At 36.1% G+C, this 26,052-nt stretch overlaps 2 protein-coding genes across 5 annotated transcripts in view; both read right to left on the bottom strand.

Moving 5' to 3' along the window:
- The window catches only part of LOC145664061 (uncharacterized), a 71,337-nt gene extending 62,315 nt beyond the window's left edge, over positions 1 to 9,022 (bottom strand). Inside the window, exon 1 of one of the 3 annotated variants that reach the window (XM_081730399.1) lies at positions 8,229 to 9,022. In XM_081730399.1, coding sequence (XP_081586525.1) covers positions 8,229 to 8,301 — 73 coding nt within the window. In that variant the 5' untranslated portion in view covers positions 8,302 to 9,022. The remainder of the gene's footprint in view (positions 1 to 8,228) is intronic. The other 2 variants (XM_081730398.1, XM_081730397.1) reach the window with 2 other exon arrangements.
- A 9,326-nt stretch (positions 9,023 to 18,348) lies between these two features.
- Hph (HIF prolyl hydroxylase) overlaps positions 18,349 to 26,052 on the bottom strand; it is a 60,420-nt gene continuing 52,716 nt past the window's right edge. For both annotated transcript variants that reach the window (XR_014127314.1, XM_081730394.1), the window contains one exon: positions 18,349 to 19,804. Coding sequence is in view for 1 of the 2 variants with exons in the window: in XM_081730394.1 (XP_081586520.1) it covers positions 19,776 to 19,804 (29 nt within the window). In the remaining variant the exon portion in view is untranslated. The remainder of the gene's footprint in view (positions 19,805 to 26,052) is intronic.

Below are 26,052 nucleotides of genomic sequence, written 5' to 3'. Positions count from 1 at the left end.
ACTTTACGAAGATTACAAGTAGAAGTGTTAATGCTTTCAATTGCACTGCGAATGTTCGTTTCCAGGTCTTGAATAGTTCGAGAATTGTTCTTGTATACCTCTTGCTTTAAATAGCCCCATAGAAATGAATAGCAGTGTTGCCGGGTGCATATAAGTCAAAATTTTATCATGATAATTTCAATGTTTGTTTTTCATGGTTTTCAGGAATTGCATAATGTAGATAGATCCTTAACATACCTTTTGATGCACTGAAACATCAGCAGGGTTGCCAATTCAGTGTTAATTTATGAAAACTTCGATTTCCCTAGTTTCCCCTTACAGATGCCTCATCCGATTAGTTATCGGTGGAAATGAAAAATCTTTTTTCTGCTCCATAGTTTCCAAGCTACTCCAACTAAACAAACTGAAAATTAACGACAGAACATCCATATGTATGAGTTATGAGTCAATTAATATGTTTTGCAAGAAAATTGATTTACACCTTCGGTTACATCTGGCAACACTGTATGGTTTCTAGTGTACTTCAATCGTTGCTTACTAGTTTAAAAACATACCTAGTCTAGCCATAAATATTGTCACAAACTTTTGGCTTTGGCTGTAGAACCTGTTGTGCAGGTGGCAAGGTACAATTTAGCTCAAGGTCAGTTCTGGCCAGTGTGTGTCGAACAGGGAAAGTGAACGGGTGGATCTGCTTCGCTTAAGCATGGAATGGAGTGAGAACAAAAATAGAGTTGCAGTGTTTGCCTTGCATAAGGGTGGAAATTCACCAAGTGAGACTTCTGAAAATCAGCAAAGATTTGTTTACCGCATAATCCAGCGGGTTACTGAGACCGGCAGTGTACGTGGCCGGCGAGGGGATGGTCGTCCTCGCAGTGTGAGAACAGTGGCAGCTGTTAAAGCAGTGGCTGCTCGTGTTCGGCGAAATCCACTCCGGAAGCAGAAGATCATGGCACGGGAGCCCAACATGGCCCCAAGATCAATATCTAGGTTACTTTCTGAAGACCTGAAGGTCAGAGCTTATCCGCGGAACACGGAGCATTTCTTGACACCACAGCTGAAGCAGCAGAGGAAACTGAAGCAAGACAGCTCCTACAGCGGTACGCCAACAATGGACATCGGCAAATCCTCTTTGCCGACGAGAAAATCTTTACCACTGAAGAGAGCTTTAACCGCCAAAATGATAGGATATATGCAGCAAGCTCTCGAGAAGCTCGTGGGAGAGTTCCTAAGGTTCAGAGAGGTCATCACCCCTTCTCAGTCATGGTTTGGTGGGGGGTGAGCTATGAAGGCCACACCAGACTTCACTTTTGTGAGCAAGATGTAAAAACAAGTGCCAAGGTATATTTGGAAAAGTGTTCTGGAGCCTATTGTGAAGGACTTGAGTGACACCATGTTTAACAGTGATCACTGGACCTTCCAGCAGGATTCTGCGCCAGTTCATAAGGCAAGGATGACACAACAGTGGTTGGAGGCCAATGTATCAGATTTCATCTCCAGTACTGAGTGGCCTTCTGGTAGCCCCGATTTAAACCCTCTGGACTACAAACTGTGGGCAGTGTTAGAAGACATGGTCTGCAAGAAAAGACCCTTCACTTAAAAGTTTGAAGCGTTCCTTGGTGGCAGCAGTGGCGGATTTTCCGATTGATACTCTCCGTATTGCAATAGATGACTGGCCCAAGAGACTCAAAGCCTGTGTGCGTGCCAATGGTGGACATTTTGAAGTTTGATATGTGCCAATTGTAAAGAATATATGTGGTTATAACATATTAAAAGCAGATTGAAAAATCTCAAACCGTATTTCATATATTCACAAAAAAGTGTGTGACAGAATTTATGGCTAGACTAGGTATGCATGAACAAGGCTTTATTTTGGTATAACCATTATTTGTGTATCTCTTTAGGTTCAAAAGTTCTACTATCCCAAACTCCCGGTTGCATTGTATATTGGGCACCCTGTACTAGTAAATTCCAACTAGTTCCGGTAGCATATTACAGATGGTAATAGTATTTCCTGTTGTAACGCTGAATCGATTGTTTAAATCCGCTTGTCGCTTATTTATTAGTTTTTTGCTCTATGGCGATCAACGTTAAAAACGGAAATGGTTGATTTCTAACACTTCCAATTTGAAAATGAAATGAAATCTCTGTTTTACGTCCCACGATTATGCTGGTTAGGCTAAAGGAGACGGTGATGATGAGTAATGAATGAAATGGTGGAATGAAGAAAGTGGGAGGAAACGGGAGAACCCCGAGAAAACCCACGCACACGGTGTTTGTCCACCACAAAGTTCACTTGGCGGGGGTTCGGACACTTCCAATTTGAATAAAGGGTTAACGGAAGATTTGGGGACGCTAAATCGATTGCAAAAGAACTACTTTTCGGTTTCTTTTGCAGTCTTTGCTCTACGGAAATCAATATTGGAACCGGAAGTACTAGCGATGAGGAAATGCAAGACCAAGACCCGGTCTTGGTCTTGCTTGTAAGAGTCTTGCAAGTCTTGCTTTTAAGAAATCTTATGCTCTTCATAGGTAAATTTTACTATGGATATAAGGGATAATAAATTCTACAATGCGCCAATAGTAACGGAAATATAATGTATATTTCTAAATGGAATATAGCATACCTTCATGTAAGTAAGATGATAGTATGTACACTCACGTCCAAAATTATTGTCGCATGTCTATAAATATGTTGTTGTAGGAATATAATTTGATAAAGAATTCATCCGGTATTTATTATAATGTTAGTACGTGTATAATCGGCAAAGACATGTATGTGGGAAATTTCATGTCAAAAGAGCAGTAAATAAGAACAATAAAACGAAAATAAAACTTTCTTGTCCATTTAGCAACATTTTGTTTTACTCATTCTAATTTTCGTAGTTATAATTCTTTTCGTATGAAATTCACCACAAATATACATTTCTCGATAATACACATAGTATCAGTATTAAAAGTACACTGCAAAATCATTATCAAATTATATTCTTACAAGAAGACAGTTATAGATATGCGACAATCATTTTGGACATGAGTGTACATAGGCGGACAAGTTTTTTTTTTTTTTTTTTTTTTTTTTTTAATGGGTGCCCACGCTTCACTACTTACAAGATAAACACATAGGCGCTGACATTTTTTTTTAATGGATGCCCACGCTTCACTACTTATAACATAAACACAACATTTCGTAAACTTGTTAATATATTTTTTAACAGATCCAATACTCCACTGGTTCCCAAACTAGGGAGGCTACCCCAGAGACGCATGAAAGAAATCAAGACGGCACAATTAGTGAAATGCCGTGAATTGCAAAATTATTATTTTTACACTCTAAAGGCGTCAGATTTTTTTCTTTTGAACTACGATTAGCTCATCTTTGAACTGAACAAAATTATATAAATATTTTGTTTTACTGATTCCAACATGTACTCTATCGGACAGAAACAGTGGCGTATTTAGGGGATGACTATCTGGCTCAAGCCTCCCCCCCGAAATAATTTCATTATTATTATTATTATTATTATTATTATTAGCATTATACGTACAACAAAAATGTTTCTTACTGGTTCTCTAGTCTCCCCGAAACAAGATCCTAAATACGCCACTGGGCAGAAACATACACATTATACAAAAGCGCTAAAAAAAAATGGATGCTTTCGAAACGTGGGAATGGAGAAAAAAGGAGAAAATTAGCTGGTTGAACGAAAAATGAATGAGAAGGTGTTAGAAATAGTAGCAGTAGGGAAGAAAAGAATTTTAGATGTAATTAAGAGGAGGAAGAGGAACTGGTTGGAACATAGGTTGAGGAGGAATTGTATTATGAGGGATGTGGTATAGGGTATAGTGGAAGAAAAGAGAGGGAGGGGCGAAAAACTGTAGTTGAAGGAAGGTATTAAAACAGAAAATTGCTGCGTCAAGACAAAGAGCTAAGGACCACCGTACATCGAAGCTTCTCAGTTGCAGCAAGTGAACTGCCATTAATGGCAGAATAGTTACCATGATGATATGTTTAGCAATATTGACTAAAAAAAGAGAGAAAAACTAAAATAATGATGATTATAATTAAATCTCTTAATATTTTAGAATAATTTGAGTGAAAACTGGAAACAACTCAACTGTCTGTCTGTCTGTCTATGTCTTTTGTGTAAACTCAATTTATGTAAGTTAATTTATATATTTTGACCTATATTAGAAATACAAAATAACGTCATCAAACTCCGTTATTTCAAATAACTGTATAAAATCACTTTCACTTGTGAATACGGATTATTTATTGTTGTATAATGTTATATCGCTCAATTCTCGATATGCCGTATACCTGAGGAGGCAAAAAGTTATATTGATAAACAATTATTCAACGTATAAGCATCCACCCATGAAATCAAACTTGCGGTCACATGCATTAAGTTTTTGTCAATGTCATGAAATGTTCTTTTGATATTAATTTTATGAGTAGGTATTAAAAATTTCCAATGGATGCTTGAGCTTCGAAGCCAAGGCCATACCCATGTAGTCGGCACATATGGTGTATGGAATTACCGATGCTCAATACTATATTTACCTTTAGTTTTGAAAAAAGAACACCACTAATAGCTATGTTTTGAAATGAAATTAAATATCTAGTTTAACGTCCCACGATTATGCACTGAGTCTAAGGGAGACGTGATGATGGGAAATGCATGAAATGGTGGAATGAAGAAAGTAGGAGGAAATTGAAAATCCCGAGCAAACCCACGAACACGATGTTTGTCCACCAAAAGAAGCTCACATGGTGCAAGCTGGGATCGAACCAGGGACCCCATGCATCAGAGATGAACGCTCTACCACTGAGCCACTGCGGCCATAAGATATTCTAGTTTACTTTTCGCTTCTTATGGACACAACTGTTCTTCGTATGATTTCCCAAACACCAGACACCTGAGTAGCTTGGAAACGAGTAAGAACTACAGACACCTGAGTAGCTTGGAAACGAGTAAGAACTACAGAAAACGCGAACAACCGATTCAGAAAACGGCACACTGTAGCTATATGCTACAGAAGCAGATCGACTCACGTGGTTTGCATAAACTGCTGGGAATACATTCACTCCAGCGGCATTTTTACAGAAGGTAAGAAATTCAAGTGAAAGGTAATGATTTTTACCCTTTTTATATTCTATAAAAAAAAAATCATGTAGTACCGCTACTTGTGCAAGACTCTTGGTGTTGCAGGTATGGTCTTGGCTTTGCACCGGGCTTCCTGGTCTTAGTCCTGCATGCAAGACTCTTGCGCTCATCACTAGGAAGTGCTAATAAATTTCAACCAACCTCATTTTTTTTTAGAGTATCGGTGGTGATGGTATGTTCTTCTGAGATGCTGAACCAATTGAAAAAATAACGCTTGTCGTTATTACCGTTTTTGTTCAATAACGATGAAAGCTGAAACCGGAAATGGTTGATTTGTACCACTTCTGGCTTGAATAGAGTACCATCGGAAGAGATGGAATCTATTCCTGGGACGCTGCATCGATTGCAAGAAACCACTTCCCGATATTATTTACAGTTTTTTACTCTACGGAAATCGGTATTAAATCCGGGGTAATCGTAAATTTCAATCACTTCCGGTTTTGACAATGCGCTGCAGGTGGTGACGATATGTTTCCTTGCTGAACGCCGAATCGTTTGCAAAACACTGCTTATCACTATTACCATCCTTGTTCTATGGCTATAAACATTGAAACTGGAAATGGTTGATTTCTACTATTCTGATTTGGATAGAGAGTAAATCTAGGTTGTGAAATCTATTCTTGAGATACTGAATCGATTGCAAATGGAAATTAGTACTGAAACCGGTAGCAGTAAATTTCAACCACTTCCGGTTTTGACGACGATGTTTCCTTGTCACGTTAAATCGATTACAAAAAACTGCTTGTCGCTATTACCGTTTTTGTTCTTTGGCGAAAAAGGTTGAAACAGAAAATGGTTAATTTCAACTACTTCTGGTTTGAATAATAGATTAACAGGAGAGATTACTGAACCTATTCTTGGGACGCTAAATAGATTGCAGAATACCGCTTCTTGATCCGTCTTATCGTGTCTGCTCCTCTAATAACTGTCAACAGACAGAGACGGATATAGCCATTCTATACTTATGAATAGCATAGTATTGTATTGTATTGTATTTATTTCGTCCTTTTTTTCATACACTTAGCACTGTATTACAATGCATATGAAGTGGGCACGTCACATAGTTTGGAAGTCTAGTAATAATGTATGTAGATAGACTACGCATGGTAGTTATTAATGCTTTCACAATCCTGAAACAAGCATTTTGGTTCGCGTTTAGTGTGCAGGAGTCCAGCTTCCCTGAAAACCATGCTCCCACCCAAGAAAAACTTGCTGGGTACACTCCTGTGGGAATTATATTGCCTCGAAAATAAACACAAGATATGGTTCGGATACCCACGAGTAGATCCTATCTTTGAAGGTAAAAAGTGTTAAACTTGAATCAATACAATAATAGAGAGATATTTCTTCTTTTCAGTTTATTAATATCTTGCAGCATTTCTATAAATCAAAATTACTATATTTCTTTATCTTTCTTTCACGAACAAAAGAAGAAGAAAAGAGGAATTCAACAGGTATTTATCATGAAACGGGTGATTTTCCTAACACTACCCATGTCTCATACTATCATACAAACAATACAATTACAGAGAAAAATAGTTCAAAGGTATTTACAAAATTAACATGATTTTTTTTTTTTTTTTTTTTTTTTTTTTTTTTTTTTTTACTGAAGGCATTTAAATGACCATAAAATTCACTACAAACAGTAGAATAACCCTACAGGAGATAACGACGTTAATTTTATTGGATAAAACTTTGAAAATGAATAGGTACTTAAAACCTTTTCTGTTGAGGTGGGGTAATCTGCAATAATAAGAGTGAAGAGTTTTGTTCTCTTTTCAGTAAATATAATAATATTTAAGACTACCTGAAATACCCATTAATTGCACGGGGAATAGAGTTTATGGAAAATGTTTGAATGTTTTCTCACCCCTCCCCTCCTATGATACGCATATCAATAAAAGTGTAATAAAAACTCCAAGATATTTTATTTTTCGCATAAATTTTGAACTCTTATCCCACTTAAGATACGCCTTACTGTAAAATTCCGGCTTGAGAGAGGTATTATGTTTAAAAATTTATTTGAAACTGCTCAACCAGTCTCCGTGAGGCAATCACAACAAGCAACATCGATTTCAATGTGAAGAAAGAAATTGAAGAAAATACTCCCTCCCCCCTTTAAAACGGAAATTTTCAAAAACAGAAAGAGACGTGTCGCCTTATTTTTAATAATTTTATATACCGAGTTAAACTTCCTAACTTGATGGGATCATGGCTTATCGCATTTTGGCTGAAATCTTGAACTCCCCTTCCCCCATTAGGATGTCCCCTTCAATCAATGTAATATGATAGAAACCCAGCTCAAAGTAGCTCCAAAATTTATTTGAAACCAATCAACAGTTTTCCCGTGATGCAATCACAAACCTCAGGTAAAATCGATTTTAATGTACAGAAAAAAATTATAGAAATTGCCCCTTCTCTAATCTTAAAACGAAAGTTTTTCAAAAACGTTGGGGCAAATGTCCCCTTACTCCCAACGAGGTGTTTATACCGAAATTAATCTTCCTACATTCACAGTCTCCTGACATACTATTTTTTACATCAATTTTGAATCCTTCTACCCCCGCCCCCCTTAGGATGCGCTCTATAATTACCGTAACACGATAAAAAAAAAAAACTACCTCAAGGTAGGTATTAACTACGTGCCAAAATTCAGTTCAAATTATTCAGCAGTTTTATCGTAATGCAATCACAAGCAATAGGCAATCTGGCTTTCAATGTGAAAAAAGAAATTATAGAAAATGCTCTTAAAACGATAATTTTCAAATACCTTGGGACACAGGTCCACTTACTTTTAGTCCCGAGTTTATGTACCAAGTTTCGTCTTCCCAGCTTGAAAAGGATAGTGAGATACTAAATTTTAGCGTATATTTTGATCCCCTGCTTCCTTCCTTAGGATAAGTATTTGTATCAAAGCAACATAATGAAAAGCCTTCGACGAATCTGATAACTGTATCTTAAAATAATAATAATTTCAAACGATTTAGCCGTTTACCCGTCATGCGATCACAAACAAGATTCTTTTCATTCTTTTATATATATAGCTTAATATATTTTACTCACCTGAAACAGTCACATGCAAACACACACACTGCAACACCCAACTAACTAAATGTGTGTTTATCCAGTTTTTCATGTTTCAATATATTTATTTCAATGTAACGAACATTATAAATTTTTAATGAATAATAAAATCGTTGAAACAATGTTAAGGAATGATTTGTTGTACTTCGAACTACCATGATTAAGTCTTCATTGATATTCAATTTGAACGTTAAGTCTCGTGTGTATGCATTTCTCCTTCGTTGTGTATGAAATGGAATTGATTCGCTTGCTTCTCCTTTATATAATGTTCAACATTATTGTTAGTAATTGAATACAAAGAATGTTTACAAAACACAGACGCAGCAGTATACGTGGATTTATTTTTGTATATGAATATTCTGAAGTTCTTATGAGAATTGAAAGGCTATAAAAAAATCATTCCGAAGTAATTAATTATACTTCTTGTATGCTGTAAAATTTGCAAACTGTATATTTTTAAAACCATGAGATGAAAGTAAATGCAACTGCATACATTATATACAGGGTTTATTAGCTAAAAGAGCAAATCGTGTATTACCATTTATTCTTGTATCCTATGAACAGTTCACTGTTCGACATCATTTTATTTTCTGGTACCTGGAAATGTGTGTCTAATGTAATTTGGTGTGCTAAATCCGGATATGACATCAGAAATTGGGTATCAGGGACAGTAGTCGGATTATGACAATAAATGTCGAACTCAATAAGGTGTCTGGGATGACCGATTACATCTGTTCGTTTGTCTCCCACGCTACAGGATGCACCTGTCAGACTTTTAACTTAAAATTTTGGGGGTAGTCTCGCTAGACACGAAATTTGCTATGTAGCTTTTCGCGGTAATGACGGAAAATCGCAAAATGGCGTCCAGTTGATGTTTAAAAGATTTGTATGGTCCGTGATTATTACCCGATTGAAACCAAACTTAGATATTACATAGATATTAGAATTCGCATAGGCACCTAGACTGTAGCCCCACTAGGATTATAATAAATGTTAGATAAATAATGCATCATATAATTGTATTATTCAGTTTTTGTAACCTTTCTTTTATAACGTTCTTACATTTTCAGATTATGCTACATATGGGCGTCTAATGGAGATAACATACCTGGATTAATGGATGATCCTCTGAAGTGCAGTGCATGTGGATATCGGCGATACCTTCATAAATAGTGTTTATTACTGCATTAGGAATACACCAGTGTTTCTGTTAGTTTTGTAATATCATGTACTAAAGTGTGTGGTACGAACAGAGTTCTGAACAATATGACACCTCGTCGGGGATGTCGGAATAATCCCAACAACTTTTGTTATATAGGTGGACCTTCCACTTTCCAAAGAGACAAAGAAAATGAGTGACAATCAGAAAAGCATATAGATGTTATTTTGGTATGGCCATTGGTCACCAAGATAAAGAATGGGCACCACAGTACTGCTGTGTTACTTGCTATGTGAACTTGATTAAGTGATGGAAAGGTGAAAGGAACTCTATACCTTTTGCCACACCTATGGATATGGCGAGAACCACAGGACCATATAACAGAATGCTATTTCTGACTTGCAAAGGTTACGGGGTTCACAAACCGTAAATCGTAATCCTAACCTAACGTCAGCAACAAAACTAGTGCCACACTCCGCAACCCTACCACTGCCTATAAGACCTGCAAATGATAATAACCCGAACACTGATATTAGTGTTCCATCATGTGATAAACATGACCCTACGTATTGTCCTCCAGGTACTAGTTTTCCAATCATTTACAATCACGCTCATTTTAATGACTTAGTCCGTGACCTGGGTTTATCTAAATATAAAAAATAATTTCCAGCATCAAGACTGCAGGAACGCAATCTACTGCAACCAGATACAAATACAATTAGCTTGAGACACAGAGAACGAACATTTCAATTTTTCACCTCCGGTGAACAACTGTCCAACAACAAACGGTTTAATATCAGCTGTAACCATACACTACAACCCAAAGCACGGACGACTCTTCATCAACGCATGCAAGACTAGTTTGAAAGGAGTGCTTCTCCATAGTGGGAATGCTCTTGCTCCAATACCAGTTAATATGCTTCGATGGGGAAAGAATCATATGTGTACGATCTTCTATACAGTATGTTAGTTTCCATCGAATATAATACTCATGAAGATTTATTGTGACTTGAAGATTGTTGCAATTAATTCGGGAACCCAGCAAGGGAACATCAAATATACTTGCTTTCTTTGTGAATGGGAGTCATCAACGAGATGCCCAAGAAAGGAATGGCCTGAAAGGGAAAGGACAGTTGGAGAAAAAATGCGCAGCGCCAAAATCTAGTTGCTCACGACGATATCCTCATTCCTTCACTTCATATAAAATTAGGACTGTTTAAGCAACTGAATGAAGGCAATGGATGAAAGTGGCAAGAGTTTTGAATATGTTCTCCAAATTTCCCATTTCCAGCGAAGATAAAGGAAAGCGTGTTTGTGGGTCCACAAATTCAAGAATACGTGACCCTGTGTTCGAAGCCAGATTAATGGACAAAGAAAAACGTGCCTGATTGGTTTCAAGAATGCTACATGCAACATTCTGGGCAAGAAACGGGCACATAATTACAGACTTAGCAACAGAAATGCTCAACGTGTGTCAATCCTTGGGGTGCAACATGCCCGTGAAAGTACACTTTATTCACTCTTATCTGAATTACTTCCCATCTAATTGCAGTGACTTTTCAAATGAACATGGTGAGAGATTTTACTAGGACATACAAACATTAGAAAAACGTTATGAACGAAAGTGAATGCTTTCACTTCTGACTATTGCTGGACGATTGCCAGGGACTGCAAACATGGGCTATCATAAGTCATTTTCTGTGTTACAGTTACAGTTATTTCACTTTGAAATCAGCAAATAACACGTCTGCATTGTTCCCAGTGATTATGTGTGTTTATAGTTCTTTGTGTATTAATTTCATATGCAATAAATCAATTATATTTTGTACTACCAGACGTAATATAACTCCTACTATAGTACAGATAGTAAAACATACATCACAAAATATTTCCAGAACTATCCCTGCCAGTGCAAAACAAATTGCAGATTCACATTTCGGCGGTTCGTTGACATAATCAACTATTGCAACCCCAGGGAAAAAAAAAAAGTTTGTCCAACGTGTTACTCTCGGCAATCCTGAAACATGAAGCCAACAGTTTGTTTTACACCATTTGACAGCACTGTGAACCATCACATGTGGCACTGAAAAGCTTTCGTTGTAACAATAGGTGGATACAATACCTTGGATCAAGAATAGTAGCAAAGAATTCTTCGAAAGAATTAAGAAAAGCACTTTTCACAAACTTATGTATTTTGGAGTTTAACATCCTTTTCACCACTAAGGTTATATGAGATGTGAAATTACACTTTGTATGGAGTTTGAACCATACGTAGACTTACACACAACCGGAAATCGAAACCGCACGATCAATGAAATATACCATCTTTAAATGGATGAAATACAATTATTTTTAAAGAAATACCCGTGAAACTTACTTTTTCACGAATTCCAAACAACGATGGAACAGAAAGTAGTTTCCATAATTAACTGAGGATACAGGACCATACTTAGTAAATATATTCTGAATATAAGGTTAGGTGCTAGAAATCTTAAGATATTCTGTGATAAGAGTAGGCCCTACTGATATTACAGTACAAACTACCACCACACCATTTGCATTGTTTTACATTGAACACAGCATTTCCCATCCAGACCTGATTGCCGTTAGCTTTATAATAAATTATTGCCTATATATACTAATGTATTAACACTAATGAACAAGATGCTAGATGCTCCTACCGAGAACTTATTGAATATGGTGACATCTTAGGTCTCTTATATCGATGTGAGTGACAGACTTCCACCTGATAAGTGCTGCGCCACTAGTACTTCTCATCCAGTGGATCACATCAACACTGAGACCTACCAACGTCATGTCAATCATGTGTTACCGCCTCATGAAACCTTTTACTGTAGTCAGTATCACTTCCATTAGTCAGCACAAATGGAACAGATTTTGATATCATCACATTCACATTTTTCCTTTTTCTTGTGTTGCAACGTGAGATACATTCACGTGACTAATTTTTATAAAGAGGTTTAGAGAGACGGAGTCATTGTAAGTTCGATTGTAAGGATACATTAATTACTTGAACATAATGAAGATAACATCAAACATCTTGCGCGTAATACAAACCTGATTACTGGTTCGAATCCCACTTCAAGCAGTAGATCCATCTATGCTCAGTCTCCAATCAACAATTCAACAACGTAAAACGGAAGCCTGAAGAAAATGTTTAATTTTACGAATAATTGGTGGTAATAGAAAGAACTCTTCTCACCACTGCATACTGGATAAAACTGTTATCCATGATCTTTCAAATATCTTACAATTTGGCTTATTTAGTTGGGAACTGAGTATTGCGAAACAAGCTTAATCCTAACTTGAAATAGAAACAAGCCAACAAATACCCTAAAATTATCTGGATCCTACAGAGGAAGAACGTTAAACTGGGAACGGTCTGAAGTTCAGCCTGTGTGCCAACAGAGACTAACAAGATAAGTCACTTCCAGAATCCAGCTGTACTGGCATAAAGTAAATTTCCTTGTAGTCAGAAACAGTTGAATAAGCAAGTTGGTTCCAACAACGCTAAGAAAAGTAACAAGAGAAGAGGAAAAGAAAAAGATATCAAAATTAGCTAGTCAGGAAGAAGTGCAAGGATAGTGCAGTTAAGTAGTATTGGTAGGAAGTATTACTAAATAGTGCACATGTCCATGCAGACTGTGGTTGATAGCATATAGTCCAAGGATGTTATAAACAGAGAATCTGCCCATATGTATCTTCATCCTATTAAATCGATGAAGCCAAAAAGCAACCGAGCATCGGCACGTCTGATTGGCCACTTTCGTTTCCGTCATGATTGTTGGCTCAAAACATTGCGATCCTATTGAGCGAAGTGGGCAGAGTAGGGGTGGCAAAACTGTGACGTATGACTTCAAGATTTTGTTGTAAGGGCAGATCCTCTATTTTATAAGATCCTTGATATAGTCTGTGGGAATACAGAATAAACATTATGAGCCTTATGCAGAGTCGTTTTGAAGCGTGCTTAGTGCCATACTAAAGAGTTCGACTAGCATACGTTTCCGGCAGAAGTCAGGCTTTTAGCATGACACTAATCATAAGTCAAATGACTACATAAGGCGGAATATACTATATCAACGACGCAAGAGCAGCATTCACTAACTTCATAGCCCTTTTTGTCAATACTCAATTCCCAACAATCAGAGTGGTAGCTTTTCAGATAATCGAGATAATGGTACTACATTTTCGAAGGTAGAGGAGACCCAAGCCAAGTTTCACTGACAGTTTCATTTTCGTTAACAAATGGAAAGGTACGTTAAGACTTTTGCCTTGTCTTGCATATACATAATTGATAACGCGTTTGGAGTATTACATGCTTCCACTTAATTCCTTCAACAACGTTAACCTTTACTATTTTATTTGTATAGCATTAGTGTGATTAAATTGTCCGGTTTTACGTCTGGTGAAAAACCATCCTCTGTAAAACATCCAACCTAAACAATGGAGGGTCGAAGTCATGTGTATGATGTCACAAACTCCGTGCAAGTTCAGTTAACAGGCTGGGGCGACCAGTCAGGAGTAAGTGTTGAACAGGGTTGTGTGAAAGTGCATCATGAATAATGTCCGGATTTGTATGTAATTACATATTTTTTCCTTCATATGTAGGTTCGTCAAATCCTTAAATGTTTGTGATTCACACCTGTAGGCTGCTTCAACTCAAGTTTCATACTACATATTTTTACATATTTTGACCAATATTACATATTTCTATGGTTTCTATATATTTTTTTTTTACATAAAACACACTTAAAATTTTGCGTTTACTGAAATTTTAATTTAAAATTTAAAAAAAAAAAAAAAAAAAAAAAAACCTCTCCGACTGTTCAAGGCTTGCATCTAGATTCAATTTTATCATGTCTATCTTTACTTTCTTTACTGAAAGAGAAATATCTTTCATTTTTTTTTTTTTTTTTATTTGTCAAACCATGTTTCGCAGAATTTTCGCCGATAACAAAAGAAATATAAGAGGAAATAAGTAATGATGTCACAAACTCCGGGGTACATTAGCAGCGCCCTTTATTCTCAACTCTGGAGGAAGACAGATCACGTGCCTGACAGGCGACTGGCTAGGAAATTCCTAAAACGAAGTCTATTTGATTGTTATCGGAGGTCGGACGGGAAAAAAAATGAAAACAAATCCAGCAATTCAAGTTAAAACTGTATGTTAGTGTGCTTCCAGGAATTTACTGCAGGAGTTCAAGAAGCTGGCGACAATGGCAATATCATAGCAGGTAACCTAAGCAAAGCTTTGCTTGTTCAACTGAGTGACAGGACGACTCTAGTATTGCAGTTGCAAAACTCACGTGTTCTGTATTGACTGTCGAAGTTAGAAATGGCTCCGGTTGCCTCAACTTTATCCGCGAAATTGCGGTCGTGGGTAACTATGCAAGCCTTGCACAGTCGGAGTTTTTTTTTATTTTAAATTAAAATTTCAGTAAACGCAAAATTTTAAGTGTGTTTTATGTAAAAAATATATAGAAACCATGCGTTTACTACGGATGGTAAAGTGGTGTTCTACCAAGTGTGTGATTATATATATATATATATATATATATATATATATATATATATATATATATATATATATATATATATATATATATATATATATATATATATATATATATATATATATAAATGGATGTTCGATGAAATCTCAGAACAACATGTACGAAGTGCACTCCATGCAAGAAACAAAAATTTGCGAACTGCAAGAAAACAAGTACTCTTGACACAAATGCATCAAGATACTTCAGGGAGTAAGTTTTTCAAAGACTCGTACCAAGCAATGATAGCAGCGAACATTCCTTGGAACAAAGTTCAAGCGCCAAAATACCGTGCTTTTCTGGAGAAGTACTGCGGGCGTCTAATTCCTGACGAATCCACTCTTCGAAAGTGTTATATCGAAGTGCTATAGGGAAGCTATAGATACCATTAAGGCAGAAATAGGTACTTCATATATTTGGATTTCTGTGGACGAAACAACAGACGTTTTGGGGCGTTATGTAGCAAATTTAGTGATTGGAAAGTTAAGTGAAAATGCTCCTGCTAAATCCTATCTTATTGCGAGTAAATTGCTGGAACGCACGATCATTCCACGATTGCTCGCTTTGTAAACGATGGTCTTAAAGTGTTGTGGCCGGGACGAGTTCAAGAAGAAAAAGTCCTTGTTCTCTATACAGACAGTGCAGTGTACATGTTAAAAGCGGTTAGAGCACTTAGTTTTTTACCCTCACTTAATTCATTTCACCTGTATGGCCCATGCTCTTCAGCGTGTTGGGGCACTTGGATCCAGGCAGTACATTTTTACAATGAACATTTTCAAAAAATTAAGACTGTTGTTCATTCATTTCCATCGGAGTCTGCTGTGTCAGTTGGCATTGCTCAGAAACTGTTTAATGACTCAAAAGTAGCGTGTGTTATCGCATACATAGACAGCAATTTTGGTTGGCTACCTACAAGCATTAAAAAGCTAGAGACTGTTGGGCGGCCTCTTCCGGAATCCATGGAAATCAGAGGATGCAAAGAGACTACTGCAAGGTGTGTGTGTGTGTGGATATACAGGAGAAAAAGTTCGAAAGAAACTAAATGCAGTGCTGGGAAGAAACCCGGGTTACGAATGCCTATTGGCAGTGTGTGAGATTCTCAGTGGTGAAACAAGAGCCCCCCCTGAAGATATTTCCCCCAACTACACCTCCCTGTTGAAATACGCTCCTGTTACCTCATGTGATGTGGAGAGATCATTCTCTGCATATAAGAATATTTTATCCGATCGCCGACAAAATTTTACTTCTGATCATTTGGAAATGTACCTTGTAACCCATTGTGCAACAACACATAGTTGAACTGCAGGCACATCTTTTGTAAGTACTTTATTTCAAATTTTATATATAAAACAATACATTTCGTCTTAAGTTGCTTTTAGTATTTAAATTTGTATATTGCGAAAAAAATTCATTTCAAGATTGGGCCGTGGTGACGGATGCGCATTTAGTGTAAAAGGTTCTAGATTTGAAACGGGATCACACCACATGAGATTTCTGACGTACAAATGCCGTATGCATTGCTTTCCTCGGGGCTTTCCCGTTTCTCTCTAGCCGATTCACATCTTCCTTCATTCGCGTCTGATTTTTATTATCCTTCAATCAGTCACGTCAGTGACGTATGGCTGTCTCAGCTGTTCAAGCATTTCACTACACTGGGGGACTTGCATTAAGCAGGATAAAGTGTAGTAGATTTTCCTATTTATTTTCATAATTCGTTTAAATATTGCATATTCATACGCGTGTTAATATTACGTTTTCATAAATATGTAACATAGGTAATATTACATATTCTTATATATTACATATTTCTTGTATTTTTAAGCTATTTTTGTTACATATTTAAGTACATATTTAGGGGGTTGATATTACAAAAAAATCCGGACTCTAATCATGAAGAACACACAACTGAGCTATTTTCCTTTTCGAGTTTAAATTGGGACATTCCACACATCTCGTTGCCAAAAACATTGACAGTGTATTTAGGCCAGAAATGGTGAATGGACGCACCTACACCATTGAGTAGTGATATTTCATGCAAATAACATTAAAAAACGAGTCCCGCGGCCACTGACCAACAGCATGTTCTGATGACACCGTGGAAGCAGATCTTCAAAAGTCTTCATGCAATTGCAGACGAGTTGGGCATACGTTATACCCAATGGTGCTAATATTTTATATATATATATATAAAATAGGTGTTCTAGCAGAAAAGGCCAGATTTTGAGGAATGATAGTATGGGTTATGGCAAGCAATCGATTGAGATATCAATGAAAGCACTTCGTACACACTGCTTCGAAGGAACTAATGAAAATATCGGAGTTACCGAAAAACAAGTCGATAACACACGTAACTGGCATTGGATAGGTATCACATTCGTTACACTCACAGATCCCACTATCCCGGAATTCATATTCAAATTCTATCTGCCCATTCAAATTTCTGTCTACGCATTGAGTTGAAACAAATCAAAGTAGTTTGTTTTCACAACAACGCAAGCGAGCGGAAATAGTACAGAGGTGTTTTCAAAGTTTGTTTGGCTTCTTTCTTTCACTCTTGGCTAGATCATACGTATGTATGTATGTATGTGTGTGTGTGGATGTGTTTATGTCTGAGTATAACAAACTGTTCTGCGAACTCGAAATATTTTAACAACCGGTTCTACGGAACCGGTGCGAACTGGCTGAATAGCACCACTGGACTTCGGATGATCGGTAAATTTAAAAAAACTATGTTGCGACCAAATAAATGGTCAAGACGGTTGCTGGATCATGATCCACGTTTGGGATGGCTTGCAAAACCACTCCTCCACCTGCTTGCTGGTGTTATTTCCGGTATCATGGGAGTGATCCATCATATCCTCCGTCGAGACAAATCTATCACTGCGGATCGTTACTGTGTTGAACTCCGTGAAATGCACCGCAAACTAGTTCGCAAGCATCTACCAATTGCCAATAGATATGAAACGCTTATATTACACGACGTCACCAAAGGACTATGGAAACTCTCTATGAGTTGTGGTATGAAACCTGTTTTTTCATGACATTTCTCTCACCGACTACCACTTCTGAGGTGATCGACCTCATGACATGAAACAATTTCCCTGATCACCGAGTAGTGCGATTTCTGGTTGAAGGTCTTCGTATCGCAAATTTCAAACTTCTTTCGTCATAGAATGGAGTGGAGTGATTGGCTGAGCTATGAAAGAATGAAATGAAAGAAGTGTGGACTGCAGCTGGATATTACTTTGACTAACCAGTTTTTTTTTTTTTTTTTTTCGCCTTGAAAGTAAAATACGTCAGTCGAACATTTCCATTGCACAAAGCCAATAGTTTTCAACATATCGAACAGTAATGAATAAGAATAAAACAGTTTCAGACTGAAAAAATTATATATATATACTTTTTCTTACACTAATACTTCATCCATTCTGATAATATAACCAAGAAGTTAACAAGATTCATAAATACACACATACAAAACTATCAGTCTTCCAATCATTAAACATCCAGTCTTAAACTCACGATCTCTTGGCAAGTTCTAAACTTAATTATATGAACATTTTTCTTCATGATTTTCACAGTTAGTTACTTTAAACAAATGTGAAAGTTATGATTGTTTCTTACAATTCTGAACAAGATTATGTTGTAGCTCTATACATGGTTATAAATTATTATTAGTACTGGTTTCGTATTTTCGATCAAGAATCAGAGCTTTTAATATTTCGGAATAATAAATCCTTACACGATATGCAAATATATATTATTATGTAACGTATATGTACACTATACACCATTATACACACAACCATTTACATACGCAAATCCGTTCAAGTCTTGTAAATAGCAAGACAATGACGCGAAATGAATTTCACTGGTGTATCATGCATTTTCAATTATTAACTTGTTTCATCCGTTAACTAGAATATGTATGGTATCTTTTCTGCTCTGTCTCTTAAAATTTAATACTATACATGTATATATCCATTGCAGTGGCGGAACTTCCAATTTCAAGCTGCGCTCGCAAGATTTCTTCTCAGGACTTTAACCGCCTTAATTTCTCTTTTCGTATTTCCACAGATCCCAAAAGTTCACAAGCTAATCATACATCAATGGATATGAATAATTTCACATTCACATAAATTTGTGAGCAAACGAAAATGAATAATTTCCATTAATTTCTATCTAGACCCTAAGGTGAACATTAGGAGGTCAGACAGCGACAAAGGTATATTTACTTTACATATGAAATGTGGTTCTTTTACAAGTTGTACATAACGTAGTCATTTTACATGAGAGATATGGCAGCAGAGTGGTTTCACAGCTTACTAGACACTTCCAAAAATAGTTCAGACTCTGAATCAATTAGTAATTCGTGATTATGCATTAAATTCTGTGTGTAAATTTCACTAAAACAGCAATTAAATTCTTACCAGTAGATAGACAAATGCCAAGAAAGAAAACAAAAACAATTTGAAGACTTATAATTAAACAAGTTTATCGTAGGTTATGATTAGCTAAACTCTGATTCGCTCTTTTCCCCTTTTAGCAATTTTATCTGGCTTTGGACCAGATATCTTTTGAGAAACCGTAAATGCCCAATATTTAATTTACGCCAACTTATTTGATAACAGTCAGCAGTTGTCCCAGCTTTTATGAGAAGTGCGAGGGCAGTCGTTCCGCCACTGATTTATTATGCACTGGTTTTAACAAATAAACAAACGAACAAAAAAAAAAAAAAAAAAAAAAAAAACGTAAGATCAATAATAGTTTCCATCACGCATTTTACACATAGTCCAATCATTTTCCAACAACGCTATCTTGATTACCTGAAAGAAAACAAATAATAATTAGTAACACTGCAACAGATTAGTACTTAATATCCTACCACAATTCGCTATATACAAACTAATGTGCTTGTTAACACTACCCGAAGAACGTGACAAGCCATACATTACCAGAATTGGAATATTAAGGAAATACTCTAAAATTCTCAGTACGTAAACTTCGTTAGTTATGTACACAATGGAACCATAGAGGTATTTTTTGCTATTTTTACTGCGTTAGAGTTAGTTATTTATAGAAGTTAAATATTTTCGTTAAACCAACATGCTTCAAATATTAAACGATTTACAATCTTTACAACCTAAATGAAAGAATTTAACACACAATTATTTTTTCCTATATTATGTTACGCAAAAAATAAAGAAAGAAAGAAATAAAGACATTATAAAAAGACGTATTTTGTGTTCTGTAACGTTGTTTCACTGTCTACAATTCTTATGGCTATTTCTTCTGTCTTCATCAAAACACTTCGGATGTATGAACAATTTCGGTATTGTAGAAGGCAAATTCATATAAAGAAAAAAAAAAAGCTATACAGTAAACTGAGTTAGAGCCCCATTGTGGTTAAGTGATTGGCGTACGCGTCTTTGACGTAGGAGGTCCGGGTTCGAGACTCCGCGGAAGCCCATGTGGTTCGGATTCCACGTTCAATTGTAGGTCCACGTCTCATATAGCCTCGCTACTGAACGGGACGCTACAACTCAAGTAAATTGAATTAGTCTTGTGTTTGGAAAATTCTTCATTTCAGAATCTCGTTATTCTGAATGATACAGAAGAGTAACGAAGTTAGCGATGTAAAACTATTTTTCACATAAATTTGACCACATTTAATATTTGAAGTTCCTGATACATTATTTTTAACTACCCTGAACGAAAATGACAGGAATAAGTCACCAAAATTATACGAAAGGAAACAGCGATATAGAACACAATATAGGTGTTTTGTTGCTTACAATTTCGTTGGCTATTCTTCGGTCTTCATCAGAGCGTATCAGATGAATCAAGGAATTTTAGTTATTGCAGAAAACTAACTACCTGCTAACCTGAAGTAGTCCTATGTTTGGAAAAATTCTTTATTCCACAATATAGGTGAGTTCACAGTGTATTTCTACTAGTTTACAAGGTAGACTTTAGTGAAATTTGTAGGATTATCTCATCGATGTGAAACACGCTGAGAAGCAAAAATCTCCGCAAAGTGAAATGAGGACGAAACAACAGAATACACAATTATATGCACTTTCACAATTACCAACAAATTCAGCTGTGTCATGGAAACAATTCAAAAGGTTTTTCTGCCTGAATTTAATAACTTTCTTTCGTTTCATAGGTTAAATATAGTTACTATCTCGTTAGACATAAGAGATGACGGTTGCTTTCACCAACGATTCACACTGTTAAATCGATTTAACGTCCCATTAAGAAAACTACATAAACGTCTGTTAACACTAATCACATTGGAATAACTAGTTTAACTTAATTCTATAGAACTTAACTATGTTATCGCTAGTTTATTTAACTGGAGTGTTTTATGCAATTTAGTAAGTTTTCGTCGAGTTTCATCTTTTGTACGTTAAACCTGGCGGCAAGTAGCTATTTTGACGTACACTCATGTCCAAAATGATTGTCGCATATCTATAACTGTCTTGTATGAATATAATTTGATAATGATTTTGCAGGGTACTTTTAATATTGATACTATGTGTATAATCGGAAAATGTATGTGTGTGGTAAATTTCATAGGAAAAGAATTATAAATACGAAAATTAGAACGAGTAAAACAAAATGTTACTAAATGGACAAGAAAGTTTTATTTTCGTTTTATTGTTCTTATTTACTGCTCTTTTGACATGGAATTTGCTACATACATGTCTTTGCCGATTATACACATACTAACATTATAAGAAATACCGGGCGATTTCGTTATCAAATTATATTACTACAACATATTTATAGACATGTGACAATAATTTTGGACATGAGTGTACAATGCAACGAATAATACTATAATAATCGCAGAAAACATTTTATGTAAAGTGTCTTGTGGTTTTACAACCTAAAACCAAACGAAAAAAAGATTTAACAAATTCTTTCAGCACCACAGCAGACAACTGTTTTGAGCGGGTTTCAAACTACCATTCAGGTTCTTATCTGAGACTATATGCCATAAACTGAATCGAACAAGGGAACTCAGGAAGAGAACAAGGGAAAAGACAGGAATAAAACAGCACATAGTTGTTATAATGCAGAAAAAAAAAAAATATTAAGGACAGAACTGTCATTTAAGTTGACAAGACAATTTCGTTGCCGAACATAATGAAATATACTATAAATGAAGTGAATGGGTCGAGCGACCACTCACTGTAATCTTCAGCTCTCATTCTTAAACATTTGTCTTAAACGATTAGCAGCAAAATTCAATGCCGCTTTTTATCTCATAGTCCATACGGAATGCATTAAAAACCAAACAGTCTGTAAAGATGTCCGTAGTAAGACATAAAATACATCTCATACATGTAATTCACATTACCTTAATAATTAAAGCTTTAAAAAAAAAAAAAAAAAAAAAAAACTTTAGCTCTTATTTTTCTTTAAAAATGTTCTCTGATTATGCTTTTTACGTACAAGGAAACATTAATAATGGTTCAAACTAAGTTTATTTCCTTAGGCAAAACGCCAACAACTTTCGAATTTCCTCGGATATTTGCAATATTACCTTTTCAAAAGAATGCTACAAAATAGAGGCCAGAGTTTCAGCAATAGGTCTTGGTAACTAAGCAGGAAATAAGATGCCCGAAAACTTCCAGCTTAATCCCTAAATTTTAATATTATTAAGAAACTATAATCCCAGTGCCCATGCATTGATTTTTCTCCGTATATTTACCTCATAGATAGACTCCTCCTTTCTCTACATCATAATAATAATCGATTGCAAAGCGGGAAGCTCTAAAAGAATGAATGTTCAAGAAGCCTGTCATACCTATTACATTGCGATTTTTTTGCAACCAAGTACGGATATTCACCGCATCCTTGAGTCAGTTCTCTAATCCTGCACGGTGTTACGCATCTTTCCAAGACTTTCTTGCAAAAAGGTTTCGCCATCCAATAAAACACGAAAAATACACAATATATACCTGACTTGCCTACTATAGTGAAACCTTGGTTACTTTATAGAAGCCAACTTATATGAATAATACCCAATAATAATGCCATATGCTCCCATCTTATTGTTCTGCCATTATAAGGCCAAATTAGAGGCTGAAAATCTTACTTTACTACAAACAACGAAGGTTCGAACAAAGTACTATTACCTGATTTATTATTTGCTATAGGAGTGGTGGCGCAATCATATACGAAACTTTTGAAACAGTTACCATAGTTTAACATATCAAAAGCAGCGTATGAATCGTTTATATGGGAACAACAGAAGTTGGGAACAGCTGTTTCTCTATAGCCTTGCTCCTCTTCCATCCCTAGTAGGTATTCTTCTTTTGACATACTCACGCTATGACTGTCACATTTTCTTCCACCATATCAATCTTGCATATCATTGAACATGCCCAACAGCGACATGTACTGTATTTCCTCAATTGTAAGCAACTTTTTTTTTTTTTCAATTGTACAAAAAATTTTTCTGTTTAGAATTAGTACCGTTAACATGGTCGGGAAATTAGTATTCTCTTTATTGACGCAATATGAAACAGTTCCGAAAACTTGCCAGATGCCACCAAAAGTAAGTTTTCGCCATATTGCAGACTTGGTGTTGACAAGTCGAGGACTTTTCTTCTAATTTCTATGCTTTTTATCGTGCAAGAAATACATATTTTATGTTGCTCATACTTTGATTTAGCAGTTATTCATAGAAAGAAAATACAGTTCCTTTTATTTTATATAATAAAATAAAACATTAATTTAGCAACCATGCATGAGTTTATATTGGCAACATTGGTAAGGATTACATTGTATTCTCTGCAAATTTGGTATTCCTTGAATATGATAGATTGGTAAAATATTGAGTTTCGTTGCGAGCTTTAGCGGTTTTATTATGTAGTGCTGTCTTTATACTGCCGATTTTAAAAGGGAACTGATTTATTTTGCTGAGGAAATCAAATCTTGCTGCGCAGCGGTGATACGAAATTGGGGAAAGTACCATCAAACGGTGGAGAAGGCAAAGAAAGAAATTATTGCGTGTTTCGGTAAGTGAAAATACATTTGGCGAGTCAAAACGTGGTCCCCACCATGTAGTGGAAGTAGTGTTAAACGATTTTGTGAAAGAGAAGCGCCAGAAATGCCCATCAGTGAATGCCGAAATTATTCGAATTAAGGCTCATGAAATGGCTCAAGAGGAAAAAGTTAATTTTAAACCAAATCGCTATCGGTTTCAACTTCTCACGAAGTGCTAATCTTCATGTTTTGGAATTCTTGAGGAGGCCATAAACCAGAGGCGGCAAAGAGACAGTTAAAGAAAAGCAAAACTGACTTCAATGTCAGTCCAGGCACGATTACTTCCATCCCTTGACTGCATCAACAAACTGTTCAAGGACAAACTGAAAGGGATATACACGGTTTCACCGCAGCGAATAAAATGCCAACGTCTACGAGAAATACGGAGCAGGTTAGTCTATCGCGAATGTGGACAAAGATAAGCGTACGAGAGAATCTCGAGAGAAATCCGTCAGTTGTGCATTTAATGTATTTATCTCCTATGCGAGCACGAAAGACTATGCTTTGTACGAAGATACTGATGAAGTGATTGACTATGAATCTGAATTATCTGATGTGATCATCGTATTCTAGTGAATACGAGGGTGCACTTGCCTCAGTACTAAGCAGAGGAAATTGCGCTAATAGGCGTTATCAGATACAATCGCAAGAATCATTAGGGCAAAAAGAAACAAATATTTTGATAAGAGAAAGTGTATATAAACAAAATCTTTCGTTAATAACTTTACAAATTACTGGGAGCTGAGGGCTCCGACTACCGGTTAAATAATAAAGGAAAGGTTACGCTATACGTGTATCCAAAATCCTCGTGATCTTCGTGGTTTCTGTGTGGTTTGAATCCTCTGCCTGATGCCGGTTGCTGTCAATCCACTGTTCTGAAACACTGCTGCCACACTAGTGAGAGAAAGCTCTTGCTATGTGGAAAGACTGCACTGGTCATTCGCGCAGCCGCCTAGTGGCCGCTTCGTCAACTGTCCCAATTGACGATCGACACGCGAAAAGCGCACAACCGTCCACACTGATGGAGGGGTGATGATAGACCAAATTAAACGGCAGAAAGTTTATTCTGTATCCCTTTGTATCATTTACGTTTTTTTTTTTATTATTATTATTATTATTTCAGCTTTTCCATTTCCAGGAGGATGACATAATTGAATAAATACAGTAACCATACTTTGTCTCTATTGTTCATTTTCTTAACTCTAATGACAGGGGATGTAGTTGTGAAAATCAATGTCGCGTATTTCGAGTTTTTTCTCATAATTACTATGTAAATACTTTTTTATTTTTCTTATGTTCGGTATTCCCTTGTTCTCATTAAAATGTATTGTTGGAAGAAAGAAAAAAAGAGGCAACGAAATAGTCCATCAGACGTCATATTGAAGTGCAAGTCACGCAGTGTTGGCAGGTTAAAAATCTGCGAGTTTAGTTGAGAAAGATACAACGAATGGGAATGGGTTGGTCGATGAGAATATAAGATGAAGACGGAATATTAAAAGAAAGAAATTTATATCAAAGCTATTTAAATGGAGCTAGTTATTTCATGGTAACGTTTGCCTTCGTAACAAAATGAAAGAATTGAAAATTACTTTCTTCCCTCTTTGCCTTATTTTTAGATACTTGTAGTTTCTTTAATGCAATGAACAAAACTCATACATAGTTAACATTGGTGAAGGAAGATAGATATGCTTTATTAATGTACTATACATATTCCAATTACTACGCTACAAAGCTTCAATGTTTGCTTTTTCTACTATTTAAGTGATAAGTTAGAGATATCCCTTACAACAAAATCATTCCAGGTATGTAATAATAGTGAAAGCACAGCTATATAGTGTTCTCATTAAGTTAATCGCTTATGGAATGTTTAACCTTCAGCTTTATACAACAATATTTATTGTAGCTGTGTCTCAGAACATCGCGCCTGCAACGTAAATTGATTTATTTTTTTCTCTCTTACCTTAGGTAAAATAGCTGTCGTGATTCAGACCACCATCGCACATTCATCTCA

This window comes from Thermobia domestica, chromosome 11 (genome assembly GCF_964235325.1).
Source record: "Thermobia domestica chromosome 11, izTheDome1.hap1.1, whole genome shotgun sequence".
Taxonomy (NCBI): Eukaryota; Metazoa; Arthropoda; class Insecta; order Zygentoma; family Lepismatidae; genus Thermobia; species Thermobia domestica.
The sequence above is the reverse complement of the archived record's forward strand: the minus strand, read 5'-3'. Positions and strand labels throughout refer to the sequence as shown.